At 47.6% G+C, this 17437-nt stretch overlaps 1 protein-coding gene across 3 annotated transcripts in view; it reads right to left on the reverse strand.

The window, feature by feature from the left end:
* COL4A2 (collagen type IV alpha 2 chain) overlaps positions 1–17437 on the reverse strand; it is a 189299-nt gene that overhangs the window by 13862 nt on the left and 158000 nt on the right. For all 3 annotated transcript variants that reach the window (XM_037038350.1, XM_037038349.1, XM_037038348.1), the window contains exons 30-36: positions 13163–13324; positions 11266–11436; positions 10313–10456; positions 8070–8192; positions 7577–7758; positions 3305–3368; positions 3026–3100 (exon numbers count right to left, since the gene is read on the reverse strand). In XM_037038350.1, the coding sequence (XP_036894245.1) occupies positions 3026–3100; positions 3305–3368; positions 7577–7758; positions 8070–8192; positions 10313–10456; positions 11266–11436; positions 13163–13324 (921 nt within the window). The remainder of the gene's footprint in view (positions 1–3025; positions 3101–3304; positions 3369–7576; positions 7759–8069; positions 8193–10312; positions 10457–11265; positions 11437–13162; positions 13325–17437) is intronic.

Consider the following 17437-nt stretch of genomic DNA (forward strand, 5'->3'; position numbering starts at 1 on the left):
GCTCAGTACAAACCCCAGACATTGCATCAAACTGCGGCTCAGTGCTCACAGGGTTCAAGGGGATGAAAGGGAAAGGATGCCTCCACGCTGCACGTGGTGTTTCTGTGTGAATGTGGCTCAGGGCCTAAACCTGTTCCTTCACCAACAGATTTTTTTACTTAATTCCTCCCTCTGAGCCTGTGATCAGCAGCCTCCAAGCTGCCATGTTCTGGTATTCACACCCTCCTGCATCCCCTCCCACACTGAACAGGGCCGAACCGTGTCACCACCAGGACACTGAGGAAGTCATGTTGTGCCACTTCAAGCCCAGGACAGGAAATTTATCCCTGCTTTCCCTTGGTCATCTTGCTTGGATCGCTTGCTCTGGAGGAAGCCCCTGCCACGTTGTGAGGGCACCCAAGCAGCCTTGAGAGAGGCCCCAGTGTCGAGGAACTAAGGCCTCCCACCTACAGCCGGGTGAGAGTGCCATCTGGAGTGGATGCTCCAGCCCCAGCCCAGCCTTCAGGCGATGCAGCCCTGCCGACCTCAGAGCTGAGATCTCATGAAGGAACCAGTGAGAACCAGCTGCTCCCGAATTTCTACCCTCAGAAAATGTGTAGTAGTTGTTGATATTCTAAGCCACTGCACTTTGGTACTTTATCAAGCATCAATAGATAACTAATCAAAGCCCTGATCAGAGTGGGGTTTTTTTGGAAAAAACAAAACAAAACAAACCAAAACCAAAATCAAAAACAAAACCCTCACCTAAGGATATGTATATTGATTTCAGAGAGAGAGAGAGGCAGGGAGAGAGCAGGGAAGGAAAGAGAGACAGAGAGAAACACTGATGTGAGAGACACGCATCTGTTGCCTCCTGTATGCACCCCGACTGGGGATCAGACTTGCAACCTAGGAATGTGGCCCGACTGTGAATAAAACCTGCAGCCTTTTGGTGTATGGGATGACACTCTAACTGAGCCACCTGACCAGGGCCAGAGCAGTTTTTAATGTGTTATGTGCCATGGAATTCTGGGGGATTTGTTAAACATGCAGCTGTTTGAGCTTCTCCCAGAGGTGACGTAACAGGTCTAGGGTAAGGCCTGGAATCTGCATTTTTAACAAGCACCTGAGGTGGTCATTGGGCAGACACAAAGAAGTGGTGCTTTCATGTTAGAGACAATATCCTGTCAACTGTTTTGGTGATTTCTGGCATGTTGGAAGGTTTTAAAACTTCAGACCAACCTGAATTCCACACAGTCACTTTTGCCCTGTGTCTTTTTAAATCCATGAGGCTGTTGCATAGACAAAATACTGTTAACATTTTTCTGGACTTGAAGAAAAACTACCTAAGAAGTTCTGCTTATTTTCTATGGACTCTTTGACTATTTTGAAAATCTGCTCAAACCTCTATTTCTCCAGTGCATCTTCTTTCATAACCACTGCTATCATCCCCACTCGAACTGAGTCCAAAGTGGCTTGTCACATTGTCCTGAGAGAGCCGGCCTAATCACCGGCTCCCCAGACCCTTCACATCCGGGAGCTAATCTGACCCAGGACCCCACACCCATTCCCTCTGCTGCACAGGCTCTGTGGCTGACTTCACTCTGCACACTCACTTTTCTTAGGGTGAATGGGACACCTCCAGGGATGGTTGATAAACTGCCACTGCCCGTCTGCCCCTGAGATACAGTCCCCTGGCGGTGGACAGAGTGGGAGGTTCTGTTTCCTGGGCCCATAGTTGAACTACAATCTAAACATCCAGGGGTAACAACCACAATTCTTGGGGGAAAGTAACTTCTCTTTCTGACATTTTCAGTTGCACAAATGACACATGGAAAGATGGCTTCACATTTCTGCTATTATAAACCAAACTGCCAAAACACCGTACTTTTTCGGACCATAAGATGCACCCAGGTTTTAGAGGAGGAAAACAGAAAAAAAATTTTGAAGCAAAAAATGTGGTAAAATGTAACATAATATTTCACCAATGTAAATGTAAACAGAACTCAACAGTAGCATTAGCAATCATTATTCCCCCCAAATTTGGAGGGGAGAAAAGTACATGTTATAGTCTGAAAAAATACAGTAATTATTTGGGCTAGGGGATCCAGCCAGCCAAGAGCCGGAAGGCTCAGCAGCTCAGGCAGCCCGGGCTACCCTGTGACTGTGAGGAGAGCCACTGGGAAACCAAATTCTAGATCCACATAAGTCCAGAGAGGCGAGTAGATGAGGCTGCCTATTCCTGAGTGGTAGTCCTCTGATCCCATGCTAGCCTGAATATCCCTTTCCATTCTGGAGCTCTTTCTAGATAAACAACCAGGATAGCATCTTCCCCATTGGGTGAAGAGACTCTCCCTACCCCCAACAGAGCTATCCCTAGAAAACCTTGAGGCTCTAGGCAACTTAAGCAGTGTGGGCCCCCCCGATAAAAAGATGCCCAGAAGAAGGCATCATCCTATCACTTGGTGAGAGGATATTTCAAGTCCCTTGAGGTATGACTATAGGCAAGAATTTTGACCTAGAACTTCAGGGATGCTCAAAGAGGAGGAATGAGCTCCTGTGCCACACGAGGCCCCTGACTGCACAAAGAACCAGGGAGCTTCCCCTTCTTGTCTTACTCAAGAGATGGGCCAGACTCCCACTGACCTTTCTTCTAACCCTTTGCTGTTTACTAGGAGCTCCAGTCGCCACACCATCTGCCTTGTGCCCTATAATGTGTCCCAGGAGTCTAGGCTCTGCCTTTTCCCACGAGTCTCATTTTATAGGCCACATAACATGTTGATTTTTGTGAACATTGATTCCGGCTATTTTCTCTTTCAGGGAGAGCCAGAGAGACGTTTCCTGACTTTGTCTTCAATTCTAATTTAATTAAAAACGTCAGAGCCTCCCTTGCATACTGGGCTTAAAGACCTCAAACTATTCCCTATAATGTGATCCACAGTGTTTACCGAACAGTGATAGATTTGGCAAGCCAGTTCACAAGTGATGACACGGAGAAGGGGTTAGGGCTGTGCTGAGAGGAAGAGTTGGAAAATGACTTGCGTACCTGGTGCTCCAGTGATACCTCGTTCCCCCTTCAGGCCTGGGCTTCCTGGTAAATTTATAGTGTCTCCAATATCACCTGTTGGGTGCAAAAAAAAGATGGTTGAGAACAGGTCTTCCTATTGGGATGTGGTTAGTTTCACAACGTTTGTTGTGCTATATTCTTAATACAAATAATTTGCTTCAAAATAACTAATAGCATCTGCAAATCGGACATTAGCACAAATTCCCAGAATGCTTGGGAATTGTGGGGGTTATATTTTTCTTGTCAAGCAAAACTTACCAATGTCACCTGTGGGGCCAGCCTCGCCATAAAGGCCTGTTCTCCCTGGAGAACCCTTGTCACCCTAGAGTCAAATATAAAACCATCTTAAAAGGCTATTCACAAAATAAGTTTGTAATTTTGAAGGTTAGTGTATACAACTATTTGATATGCTAAAAACAACACCCAAATCCTGGCTGGCATGACTCATGGTCCCTGAAACCAAAAGGTCATGGGTTGGATTCCCAGGCAGGACACACGACTAGGTTGCAACTTTGGTCTCCAGCTGGGGTGCGTGTGAGAGGCAACCAAATGATGTTTCTCTTTCACGCTGATGTTTCACTTTCTCTCTCTCCTTCCCTTTCTGTCTAAAAAAAATAATAATGAAAAGCAAAACAAACCCCAAGATTTGTGATGTCCTAATTTTGTAGAAAACCTCTTAAGATTTTTCAATGCAATAAATATAGTAGGTGGTTTGCTTACACCTTCTTATTAAATTGCAAAGTAATAAAAATGAAATAAAGTTGGCGGCTGTATTGAAATGAGTGACATTACTGATGCAGACCACGGCCATGATGGCAGTGACAATAACCATGGCTGACTGCTTCCTCACCCTCTGCCAAGCTTCCCACGGGTGAACATGTTGGGTCCCATCTCAAGAGATTTTTACGTGTTACAACAACCTTATGAAGTAGGTGCTATTATTTTGCATTTGACAGGTGAGGAAATTGAGGCACTAAGCTAATTAAGCCACAGAACTGGGATACTGATTTGGGCTGTCAGACTCCCCAACTTGCTCCATATCGCATGGCTGTGCACTTCCATCTGTGGATAGAGTGCCTTCTAAACAATGTTCATTGTTGATAATGAGATTGGGAGGGTGTTTGGGTCACTCTGTGACTCCAAAGAAACCACTTCAGGGGCACTTCTGAAGTGCCCCTGCCTCACGGGGAGGGTGAGATTTCTGGTCTACCTTGCTCCCTCTGATCTCCACTTTAGCATCAACCTGGGACTTCAGAACTGTCCTTTCCTAGTGTGGCCCGTGTGTCTAAATAGTTAACGAAGCCCTATTTTTTGTAGGAGGAGCGGGGAGGATGTGCCACAGGAGGTACCCTTGCTTAACTCTCTATTTTTCTTTCTTAAAGCCTGCTTTATTAAAGCATAACTTACAGTGCAGTGCACTGATCTTAGATGTTCAATAGGTTTTCACTCATGTGACACCCAGACAGACATAGAGCATTCAGCACTCTGGAAAGTTCCTCTGGGCCCTCTCCTACTCAATAATCCTGCCTCCCTTCTGACTTGCCTCTATCAAATAGTCTTGTCATAAAGATGGAATCTTATCAAATGTACTTCCTCTTTCTGGTTTATTTTGTTTGACATAGTCTGTGAGATTCACTTGTGTTTTTGCACCCAGTGTTTTTGCATTTATCAATAATTCTCGACTTCCAGCTAAGATCGAGGTGTAGGTGGAAACACTGTGCCCCACCCCCCACAACTAAATTTAAAGACAGCAAAGTTTTAGAAACAAAAATCCAGCCATAACAGTGAAAACTGAACAACGATCTGCTCAGCCAGACCGGTAAGAGGGGCAGAGTCAGCAGCGGAGCGGGGTCAGGCTGGAAAGACCGTTGGGTCCGACCGACCCAGGTGCGGAGGTGGAGGCGGTTGGTGGATCCCAAGGGTGGGGTGGCGACGGGTGGACCCAGTGAGGGCGCAGGGTGGCTGGCTGACTGCGGTCACACATTCAAGTGCAGATAAACCAAGCGAAGGAGCGAACAGTGAGACAGACTGCTCAGACTAGGGCCCCAGTGATGGGAATTAGAGCTTGAAAGCTCCAACTGGAAAGACTTTCTTGGGGTTGAGGGGCTGGGAGATGCTCCCAGGCCCACAGAGAGTTCGTAGGAGAGACCCACAGGGTCCTGGAGAGTACACGGGCCAACACACCAGGGAACCAGCATCAGAGGGGCCCAATTTGCTTATGGGAAGCTGCAGAGGGGACAGAAATCTGAGAGAGAGTGGAGCAGAGCAAAGCACCATTTTTCCCCCATCTCTGACCCTGCCCCCACATACAGCATCACAACCTAGCAACTGGGTTGCCCTGCCCTGGTGAACACCTAAGGCTCCACCCCTCATACATAACAGGTGCCAAAAGACCAAACATTATGACTCAAGAACAGCTCAAAGCCCAAGAGCCAATACTTCTAAGACATCAAGAGATAGTCAACCTATGAAATGAAGGGAAATGCACAGGAAAACAGTAGTGATGGAAAGGAAACTGGGACTCAAATCAAGGGAGTGGACCAGAAGGAAGAAAGAAACAACTAAACAGAAAAGAAGAAACAAGATTTCAAAAAAATGAGAGGCTTAGGAACCTCCAGGACATCTTTAAACATTCCAATATCTGAATTATAGGGGTACCAGAAGGGGAAGAGGAACAGCCACGAGTGGAAAACTTATTTGAACAAATGATAAAGGAGAACTTCCCCAGTCTGGCAAAGGAAATAGACTTCCAGGAAATCCAGGAAGCTCAGAGAGTCCCAAAGAAGTTGGACCCAAGAAGGAACACACCAAGGCACATCATAATTACGTTAGCCAAGATTAAAATGAAGGAGAGAATTCTAGAAGCACCAAGAGATAAGGGGACAGTCACCTACAAAGGAGTGCCCATCAGACTGTCAGCAGATTTCTCAAAAGAGATCTTATAGGTAAGAAGGAGCTGGAAGGAAGTATTCCAAGTCATGAAATCCAAAGACCTACAGCCAAGATTGATCTATCCAGCAAAGCTTTCATTTAGAATGGAAGGGCAGGTAAAGTGCTGCACAGATAAGGTCAAGTTCAAGGAGTTCATCATCACCAAGCCCTTATTATATGAAATGTTAAAGGGACTTATCTAAGAAAAAGAAGATAAAAAATAGGAACAGTGGAAGGACAGTAAACTCACAGTTATTAACAACCACGCCTAAAACAAAAGCAAACTAAGAGGACAGCTAGATCGGGAGCGGAACCATAGAAATGGAGATCACATGGAGGGTTAGCAACAGGGGAGTGGGAAGAGAAGGGGGGAGAAGGTACAGAGAATAAGTAGCATAGATGGTAGGTAGAAAATAGGGGGGAGGGCAGGAATACTATGGGAAATACAGAATCTAAAGAACTTGGATATGTCATATCCATGACACATGGATATCCATGACACATGGATATCCATGACACATGACACATGGATATGAACGAAAGGCGGGGAATGGTGGGGGAGGGATGTGCAGGGTGGAGGGGAGTGAAGGGGGGAATGGGACAACTGTAATGGCATAATCAATAAAATATATTTTTAAAAAAAGAATTCTCATTTCACTCTTATGCACTAATCCACTGTCTGAACATACCACATTTATTTATTCTTCATCCTGCTGATGTTTCCCAGTGTTTGACTGTCATGGATAAAGCTGCTGGGAACATCGGCACTCAGGTTCCTCAGTAAACATACTGAAGTTGTGTGACTAACTGCACACAAGGTGGTATAAGGTCCTCGCAGCTATAGATTTGGGGGTAATGGAAGGAAGACGCCTCAAGAACTCTGAGGACTTCATGTACACCAGGCTAGGCCGGGCAGAAGGCCAAGCCACAGCTTGCTGCTAAAGGTTCACTACAGGGTAGCTAGAAAGGGAATAACAAGAGAATTCCACGAAATATAACCTGTGGAGAGCCAGTCCGTGCCATGTTACATGGCACTCCATATACTGCACTCCATAAAACGGCAAGGAAGCTACTACCTGCGTTTTATAGATGAGGACACAGGGGTGCAGAGGTGAGAGCCCTTCTCGGGTCAGGGTCCACCACTGTTACCATGAACACATGGTACCTGGAACACAGAGAGTGCTCAAAAGACGTGAACTGAGTAAAGAAACAAGAAAACGGCAGGCCAGCTGTCTTCCTGTGCTATGATTCAGTACTGGGTTTTCAGTACTGATGTCATGTATGTGCTAGAGTTGAGAGCTCAAATCTCTAGAAATTCAAGTTTTATTCTCTAGGTTCCCATGAACAAACAGACACCATGCTTCATCCAACAGAAGCCCACAAAAGGGCGGCAGTGGAGGGGGTGGCACTCCAGTCACCACCAGTGTTGGCAGGAGCACAGTGTTTCCTTACGCTGACCCAGGGACCCCACCTGCCTGGGGCTCCAGCTCTGAACCTTTTCCTTGACCACACACACTGTGAATGCTGGGCCACGGCACTGTGGCCAACAAGCAAGGGGAGAGGAGTCGACAAGATGTGGGGTGAAAGGCACCCACTTACCCTACTTCCTGTGACGCCTGGAAACCCTAGAATTCCGGGGGAACCAGGCACACCGGGAAACCCTGGCAAACCAGGTATGCCGGGAGCTCCAATGTCTCCTTTGACTCCTTTGACGTAGCCGGGCTGCCCAGGCAGCCCAGGGATGCCTGACAGCCCGGGGATCCCTGGCATTCCTGGAAGGCCTGCAGAAAGACACCAAGTGTAATGCCCTGGTGAGGACATGGCCCCTGCCCTCCCCAGCTTTTGACTTTGCTGTCCTGAGTGCTGCAAATCTTACAGTGGGAAGGCAAGGCTAATCAGGCCTCAAAGAACCACCCGCAAGCCCATGTGCTGAGATGTCAGGGTGTCAGGCACAGGGACGTCTCTGGTGCAGAAGCTACTGCTCCTTCAGACTCAGAGGCAGGGGTGGCCATGAGGCTGGGCAGGGAGGGATGGGACCCCTGACAGGTCTGACAGCTCAGAGGTCAGACTGGGCCTTTTGGCAATACCTCACCTTTTAGACCCAGGTAGCCTTTCAAACCCATAGGTCCTTCATCTCCTTTCTCCCCTTTAATGTGTACCATTCCTGGCTGGATGTCGGGAGGTGGTCCCGGGGGGCCTGGCTCCCCTCGGTTTCCTGGAAGGAAACAGAATGCAGTCATTTCACTTGACCTCTAGACCAGGTGTAAAAACACAGGTGGAGAAGGCCTCTCAGCTGCTGCTGTCCTTCAAAACCCAAGCCCCGAGAGGCTCTGAGACACACAGTGCCTTATCGCCTCACCCTCCTCCACACTTTCTCTATGGAGGTGTGGGCACAGAGCACATCGGGGTGGAAGGAGCTGCTCCCCACAGCAGTGCTGCCCGTGCAATGCAGGGGTGAGTGTGACGGGGTAACACAGAACGTGAGGTGGCCTTTCTATTTGCACTCTGAAGAGACAGCAATCAAACTTGATCCCAAGCTGGAAAGCTCAAATGAGGAAGAAGGCCAGCTTAATCCCCTTCCTGTAGGCGTTGGCTGAGCCTCACTCAGAACTCAGAACAGGTCAGGCAGAGCTGGGCGCCCACAGTAAAAGTGGGTCGGGTATTGCAAGGGAACTTGTAAGGAGGTAATGAACTGGTTGGGGGCCTGGGAGGCAGTAGACAAGCCAGAGAATTGTGCCATAAGGTTCAGGCTGAGAATGTTCCAGGATCTGGGTTCACTGCATGAGAGGGCAGCTGGTGAGATTCAGACTCAGCTGAATGAAAGAATTTAGTTTCATACACTGAATATTTATTGAGCACCTAGTGCTGGGCTAGATATGGAGCAGACAAAGGTATCGGTTGTTCCTGTCTGGGGAGAACCTGCTGCCCAGCAAAGACATGGCGGCCCATGGTTTATTTACTTCATTGCAATGAGGCTGGAGGAGAATGTGTGATGGAGTCGGAAAAAAACCGGGGTAGAATCCAAGTGTAACTTCATTTTAAATTTAATTTTAAAATACCAGTTTTTGCTCAGTGGCCTATAAACTCTAAATTAACATAAAGATTATTTGAAAATGTAAGCCTGAGTAGACAGCTTGGAAAAAAACAGTGCCTTAGACTGTCACTTCTGTTTTTCTAAGAATTTGTAAAAGTTGTAACTCTTCGAAGAGCAATTAAATTTCCAAAAAAATGCAGCTTGATTGAGATGTAATCTACAAACCATGCAATTTACTCATTTAAGGAGAACAATTCAGCGGTTGTCAGTACTCAGTTGGGCAACTGTCTGCACAATCTAACGCTGGGACCTTTACATCACTCCAAGAAGGAGGCTGATGCCCATGGACAGTGGTTCCCCGACTATTATCTGGACATTTCACATACATGAAATCAGACAATGCATGGCATAAAGTTTTCAAGTTTTATCTATGTTGTAGTATGCATCAGTACTTCACTCACTTTTTATTGCCGAATAATATCTGTTATATGGGCATGCCACATTTTCTTTATCCGTGATGGATGTTTCTACTCTTGGTTATTGCAGATAATGCTGCTGTGAACAATCACGTACAACCTTTTGTGTGGACACGTTTTTGGTTCTCCTGGGTGCATACCGAGGAGTAGATTTGCTGGGTGACTCTATGTTTAGCTGCTTAGGAAACTGCCAGACGGTCTCCTACACTCGCTCTACCACTTTCTATTCCTGCAAGCCACGTAAGAGGGTTCCCATTTCTCCACAGCCTTTCCACACTTGTTATTAGGAATTAAGTTTTTAGAAACAATCGTGATATTTTCAGAACAAAGGTGTTTGAACAAAAGTCATAAAAATGTGGCTTGCTGGTAACACATCCTCACTGAGAAGCCTTGCACTTGGGGTTTGCAGGGCCCGGCCCACAGCGGGCCTTGAACCAGCCGCATTTCTGTGGGTCACAACCTCTTTGGCACAGCGCTGCATCCCTCCCTCGCAACACTGTGTCCCTCTTTTGCCAACGGCATTCCCCTCGTTTAGAATTTATTCCTTCTGTTTTCACCTGGCCTCACATGGCTTACATGGAAGAAATGTAGCAGGATATGTTTCTAGTTGGTTTTTAGTGTTGCTGTCACTTAGTTCTCAAAAGTTCCCTTTGATTGGAATTATTCCCTTATTACACTGTCAGTGTGTGGAGGCAGGGATAAGGACTACTGGTCTTTATTAGTTTGTTTGTGTCTTTAAAAAGTGTCTGGCTTTTTGAGTTCCTAGAAGACCCATGAAAGTGAGTCTCAACTTTGTGCAAAAGACCTTAAGAGAAGCAGGCACACCTTTCACGCCTGGCTGGCCAGCCAGCCCCTTTACTCCTGGAACTCCGAACAGTCCGGGTTCTCCTTTGTTCCCTGGAAGCCCGGGTCTTCCTGGGGGCCCAAGCATGCCTTGGAAACCATCCATCCCTGGAGAACCTCTCTCCCCTGCAGAGGGAGCAAGAAAAATCCTGGGTTAGTTATGGATATACCCGTGGATATTTCAGTCTCACTTGTCTGGCATTTCCAAAAGTGAGTCACATGAGAAGACACTGGGATTCTTTTTGTTTGTTTGCTTGCCAAGATTCTTAACTTAAAACAGGGACTTGCCTGCTGACCTAGGTACAGAGAAGGGTATAGAATCAGCCCACCAGCCATCTGACCACTGGGGAGAAGACATCAGGCAAATGCACAGTGGTCAGGCAGAAAGACACGAGAAAAACTGGGAGGTCACCTAGGTCAGTGGGCCCACCGAGAAGAGGTGAGAAGGGGCACCAGAAGTTAACATGTGCTAACAGCACACCCAGCATGGAGACCTGGCAAAGAACCACTGGTAAATCAGATTGTTATGTCTCCTGCAACAGTTGAAGGCCAGAGGGCTCCACTTCCAGATGGACTGGCCTCCATTTGTGTGACCAAGCATTTTCCTTTTTGGTTCCTGTTCACCAGTCAGCCTCTGGATGTGAATCCCATCCCCTGGGGGGACTTGCCCACAAACTTCCTCTTGGATGATAAGTTCTATTCCTCAGGTAGTTGCTCTCTTGGTAAACTAAGAAATCAGCTTTTTGGGTGCATCATTCCCACCCCGCCTAAGCAGCATTAGCCTCTTTTCCCAGGGCCTGATGCCTGGGAAAGGAGTCCCTGGGCTTTGGCCTGCAGGCGTGCGGGGCGATGCTCTCCTGGCAGAACTGTCCCAAGCCCAAGTTTAAAATGCCCAACACCCTGTGAGGTAATTCCTTCTCATGTTACACAGTTACCTTTCAGTCCAGGGGTACCAGGCATTCCGGCCATTCCTACAAGGCCAGGCTGTCCCGGCGGGCCTCTCTCACCCAAGAAACCAAGATCGCCTCTATCACCGGGGACACCTTTCATGCCCAAGGGGCCAGGGACACCTGTGTCACCTGGGTCCCCTCTTTCTCCAGGCAGACCTGTCCAAGAGAGGGGTCAGAAAAATAAAACAGAATGAACATACCACACACAGAGAAAATGCCTCTTACAATACTTTTAAGGTATTAATTACAAAAACCTTTTCGATAAAAAAAACTTTTTAGGAGGAAAATACGAAACTGTAACTACAAAGGTGAATTTTAAAGGTGTGACCACAGTATGCAGAAAAGTCACCAGGACAGCCTTTCGAAAGAGGTCTTTTTTTGAAAGCTGGAGGCTAACCTACGGGAATCAAGCTAAATGTGCCTTGCAGAAAAATCTGACCTTCTCCGCTCAAGCCCTCTTGCCGAAGGAATGCAGTTACAGTGGTGGAATGATCAGGTGGACAAAGGGGTCTCTGCCAACTCTAAGCCCGGATGTGATTCCAGGGGGTAGCCCTGGGCTGCCTGCCTCTCTTGGCCATCGCTGGTTGCAGCCTGGGGATTTGGTTCCGGGGGAGGACCTGCACCTGCCCACTGGCTGTTCTCGCCCTTCTCTTCCCTTGGTCCCACCTCATTATGTCCTTAGGGCTTCCCCTGCTGCCCAGCTCACCACCTTCCCTCAGTCTCCCACCACGCAGTTGCCAGCTTTCTTAATGCAACCCTTTGTTAAAACCCCCCAACAGCTCCCTCACCTAGGGGATCTAACTCCTTTGCTCAGCATTCAATGCCTTCTAATCGTTGGCCCAATCTACCCCTCCAGACCACCAGTCCCCTCCTCAGATTAAGCTCTCCCTACTGGCCAGTTTGGGGGACCACAGGGCCAATGCTTTTCCTGGGCATTCCTGCCTCTGCCTCCCCTATGCCTCCTGGGAAGGACCCTGTTCCAGTCCTGTCCCACCTTCCAAGCCTGACTTGTCTCATCTCCCCCTCCCAAGGCTGCTCCAGTCTGTCTAGTTCCCCCGCCCAGCTCCCCTGCCCCCTGGGAGACCAAGAGCCTCAGGGTCTGGTCATTCCTTTGGCTGGCTCTGGCCCAACACAAGCCTTTTATGTTTGTAATTCTCTCCCCAGCTAAACTGTAGGCTCCTTAGGGCAGGGCTTTTGCATAGATTTTTATAAGCCATGCGGCTCCATTTAGCTGGTGTTCCATGTTTGAGAACTGGCAAGGCCTGTGAACACTGACACAGAGGCCCCAAGCCTCCTGCCCAGGATTTCAGGTACCGTAACACCAGTGGCTAGCACGGTGTCTGGGGCATCTGTCCCACCTGAGTGGAGCCCCAGTTTTTGGACACACTTGGGGCTAGACATGGGGGAAGCCCTGGGCCTGTGTGTAGAGGAGTGTCTGGCTTACATGGGGTCTTTGTGTGGCGCAGTGGTTCCCTGGTGTTGACCAGTTATGGTTTTGGACAAAGTTGTCACCTGACTATGGCCAAATGGGAAAACTACGGTCGACTGTGGATGGTGCCCAATCAACATACAGGCCCTTGACTTCCTTCAGTACCACCTTGGCTGCCTCCCAGCCTCTCTGCAGGGGGAGGGCAGCCAATGGGAGAGGCCCCAGGAAGCACCAGCCCTGCTGACAACTTGATGTTGGACTTCCAGGTTCAGGACTGTGAGAGAATAAATTTCTGTTGGTTAAGTCATGCAGTGTAGGGTACTTTTGGAACCTCTGCAGCTCTGGGTAGGGGGTGATCCTCGGAGCACAGTTTAAGAACTTCCCGGGGGGAGGTGGTGCTTGTTGTCAATATAAGGGAGGCTCTGACCCCTTGATGGGGGGTGGGACTCTTACCTTCGTGGCCTATGGTTCCTGGCAGCCCCAAGGGCCCCTCTTGGCCGGGAGCTCCAGGGAAGCCATGCAGCCCTGGCGGCCCGGGCAGTCCTGGTTGGCCGAGAGGTCCTGGGAAGCCTGGGATACCCTTCAGGCCTGGCATTCCTGGCATCCCTTGGCTTCCTGGAACAATCGAGACAAGAGCCTTGAGGCCAAACCCCTATGGTTCACTGCAAGCAGTGGCTACATCCTCAGAATTGTTCTATAAAAACAGGATTTAATTTTTTTATGAATTGTGGGACCTCTGGAAAACGCAAAGAAGTACAAAAGGTAAGATCAAAGTAACGCACGCCATCATCCTGAGATAATCACTAACATCTTGGTATATTTCCTTCTAGCTTTTTTCTATTCACATAAATACACCTAGAAATAGATATTCTACAGAACTGACATCACAGTATAAGTAAAATTTTAATCTGTTTTTTTCACCTGACATTATATTTTGAGCATTTTGCCACATTTAAAATATTCTTTGCAAGACTGTGAAATGGCTATATGCATAATATCCCATCACAAGGACAGATTTAGTTCCCTCCCCATTTTTTTGCTCTTATAAACAGTGTTATGAGGAACAGGTGTGTGTGTGCGTGTGTGCATATATATATAGCAAATGAGAAAACTGGGGTCGACCGTGGATAGTGCCCGATCAACATACAGGCCCTTGACTTCCTTCAGTACTGCCTTGGCCGACTGCCAGCCTCTCTGCAGGGGGAGGGCAGCCAATGGGAGAGGCCCCAGGAAGCACCAGCCCTGCTGACACCTTGATGTTGGACTTCCAGGTTGAGGACTGTGAGAGAATATACACATATATCACACATGCTCATGTTGTCAGTCATTTTGTTGGGAAAGTGTCCTGGAAACCGACTTAGTGGGTCAAAGCAGACGTGAACTTCACAGTTTTGAGTGCACTTATCTCAGACACCAGCCCCAGTGTGTTTTCCTCCCACTGTTTCCCCAGCATTGAGAACTGGCATTGAAGTGCAGCCAGAAACCTGGTGGGCAGGTATAGGGGAAGGGGAGGGAGCGTCGGCTGCATTACTTGGCATGTTTTTGATGATGAATCACGTTTCTTTCTCCTAGTTTTTACTTTTTGGTGAAAATTTTGTTCTTCACTGATATTTTCCTTTGGGGACTCTAGTTTTTTTCTTATAGATTTTAGAATCCCTCATGTACATTAACTTGTATTTCTTCTTATCTATTTTAAAGTTCAGCTAGTACCCAAATTTTCATTTTGTTTCTGACATGTCGAATATTAAGATTTGTATAAACTTGTGTGTGTGTGTGTGTGTGTGTGTGTGTGTGAGATCTTTCCTTGATTTTATGTCTAGAATACCCTGCCATACCCAGGGGTCAGACAACTGTGAGCATGTATTTTCTTCTACTTTTTTTTTAAAACACTAACTCCCTGGACCTCCTTACATTTAGTCATTTTCTCTTTTCTTCTGGGAACTTAAGCTTTGTTACATTCACCCAATACTGGTAGAAGGGTCAAAGTCTGCCTTTTGCATGTCTCTCCAATGACTCTTAGGGTACTTGTTCTTTTATCTCTGACCACCCTACCAAGTGTGCAGGCCTGAGAAGAGGAGGTAGACGAGTGGGGTGGACAGGGTGGGGGTCATTAACAAAGGGATGGAGTTAGTCTTGGACCAACCCAGACTCTCAGACCTGTGGTCCAGTTATCTGATTTTTTAAACCATACTGGGGAGAAAGATGCACAGTAAGCAGGTTGCATATAGTGTTCTCACATACTCCTGTTTTTCTGTGGGAAATGAGGACACTTATTTTGGGGTTCTATTTTAGAATTCACAGCTCCAGGGAATGTGTGATTGCTGGGGGCTGCTGGTGGTCCCACGAGAATAGGCAGGCGGTGTTACAGGTGGTGGGGATGAACAGAGAAAAGCCCTAGCTGGTGTGGCTCAGTGGACTGAGTGCTGGCCTGTGAACCAAGGGGTCACTGGTTTGATTCCCAGTCAGGGCACATGCCTAGGTTGTGGGCCAAGTCCCCAGTGGGGGTGTGCACTGATGTTTGTCTCCCTCTCTTTCTCCTTCCCTTCCTTTCTCTAAAAAATAAATAAAATCTTTAAAAAAAATTACAGAGAAGCCAGGCTCCTGCCATAGTACTGTTCTTCCACAAGGGCAGACAAGCTAAGTTCATCACCAAGAGCCCTTAAAGCTGCACGAACTGAGTGCACTGAGCAAGTGAGGCCATGGATGCCATGGACGCCATGGCCAGCAGGGTCTAGGCTAGCCTGAGTGCACGTTTCTGGGGTGCCTCCCTCATGGAAGTGGACAGGCCAGGCCACAAATAAATGGTTGTGATGACCTCTGCTAGTTAGGTGGTTGCCCTGAAAATATCAGGTTGAGGTGTTTTGCTCTTTCAGTTGTTGATGGAGCTCAATATTTTAAGTCAATTTCTATTTATAGAACATCTCTTGAAAAAAAGTAACAACCACATAAAAGCCAGCTGCCCTCAGCTAAATAAAACTTGTGGGACTAGTTACTCGACGTTCTGCTCAGGCACCTGGGCTGCATTGGGTGCCTTCGTAACTGCCCACCACAGCCAAGCAAGCCAGATGTGGTGTCATCTGCCCGCTGCTCCTGTCACAGGGGAGGACGGAAGTGACATGGAAGCACTTTCTCAAAACTCTGATGCTTTAGAAGTTAAAATTTTGATCCAATGAAATATTCTGCCTAAACCAGCTGGTCATCCAGGTGACAATGAATGTGGGAAAAGGTCAGAGGCGTGAGAGGGAACGTGATGCCATTTTTTCTAGTTGCTGTCGTTAAGCTCAAACATTTTGAAGCCTGTAGGAAACAGTTACATTTTAAGAAATCTACCGGGAGTACCCTTCTGTAAAGGAGCTCAGGGCATAGTTGTTATAGGATTGTGGAACAGAATGGCGGGCACATGCTGACACTCATGAGCGTGAGTGCTCAAAGGGTTTTTAAATAACCACGCGTGGGGTGCTGCTCTCCAGTGCTGCCAACTCCTCAGTCTCCACAGAGAGGTGCTGAGTTATACCTTACCCTCCCTCACTGACTGAGAGGTAGTGCAGTAGGCAAGGGAGACCCCCGACATCCTGGCATGGGGTCCCCACTGCGTGGTGGTGGCAGCCAATGGCCCACATAGCTGCCGGGCCTTAGACAAAGTGGTGTGGTTCAGGGGTGTGTGGAGATGTGTGTGCAAGTGTATGAAGAGTGTAAATATAAAAGGGTGAGTGCAACTGTGTGGGTATGTTTGTGTAAGAGTGTACATGTGAGCACTGTAACGGTGTGAATGTGGGCACCTATGTGTAGAGCTGTGCATGTACAGGTATGGTTATATACGTGAGCAGGCATGGGCATGTGTGCATAAATGTGGTGGCATGCATGTATAAGTATGTGTGGGGTGTGCACATGAGCCTGTGTATATAAGCATATGTGAGAATGTGTGGGCGTAAGAGCATGTGAGAGCACATGTGCATAAATGAGTGTGAGTGTGTGTCAGCCACCCATACTTTTCCTTCTGTTCTTGGGTCTCACCCCAGTGAGTCTCTCAGCAAACCCAGGCTCCATGAGGGGACTCTCCTAGTCAGTGGACAGTAGAGGCACTGATCAACATCACCATGGAAACCCATCTGCCTTCTGTCCCATCTCTCAGGCCTGCTGGGAACTGACAGGCTCATCTGCAAACCAATCCACACTCCTGAACGTGGTAAGTTTAGTGGCCCTTCAAGAACCAGGCCTCATACCCTTTGTGTCTTCATGTAATGGATGCCCTGCAGGTCTGACGGCGTTTGCTTCCTGAACAACATAGGAAGAAGCCTCCTTGTGCCTGGGCACAGGGCAGGACCGATGACAAGCCGACCACATACAAACAGTTGACGTGTAAAGTTACAATGAATGCATCCTGCATCTTCATAGTTGACTGGGAACACCCAATATCAGATTTCAATGGTCTGGCAGTCTCCAGCATGCGGTGCACTGAATGTAAATACTTGCTTTTTGGTGACATAAACTTTCATTAAAGTGAGGTGTCCGGGGTTCCCAATGCCAGTTTTGCATAAATTGGATATGTAAAGCATCTAATGCCTTGTTTATTAATCAAACAGCGGGCGGTCTTTCTACTTTACTAAACATACATAGACAATATTATAAACAATATTAATGAATTTTAAAGTGATTGATTTTACGCCAGCCCATGAAATTGCATTCCAGGTAATTTCTCTCTTCTGCTTCAACCTCTCACTAAGCAGG

The sequence above is a fragment of the Sturnira hondurensis genome, unplaced genomic scaffold (genome assembly GCF_014824575.4).
Source record: "Sturnira hondurensis isolate 20B ecotype Veracruz unplaced genomic scaffold, ASM1482457v3 Scaffold0024333, whole genome shotgun sequence".
Taxonomy (NCBI): Eukaryota; Metazoa; Chordata; class Mammalia; order Chiroptera; family Phyllostomidae; genus Sturnira; species Sturnira hondurensis.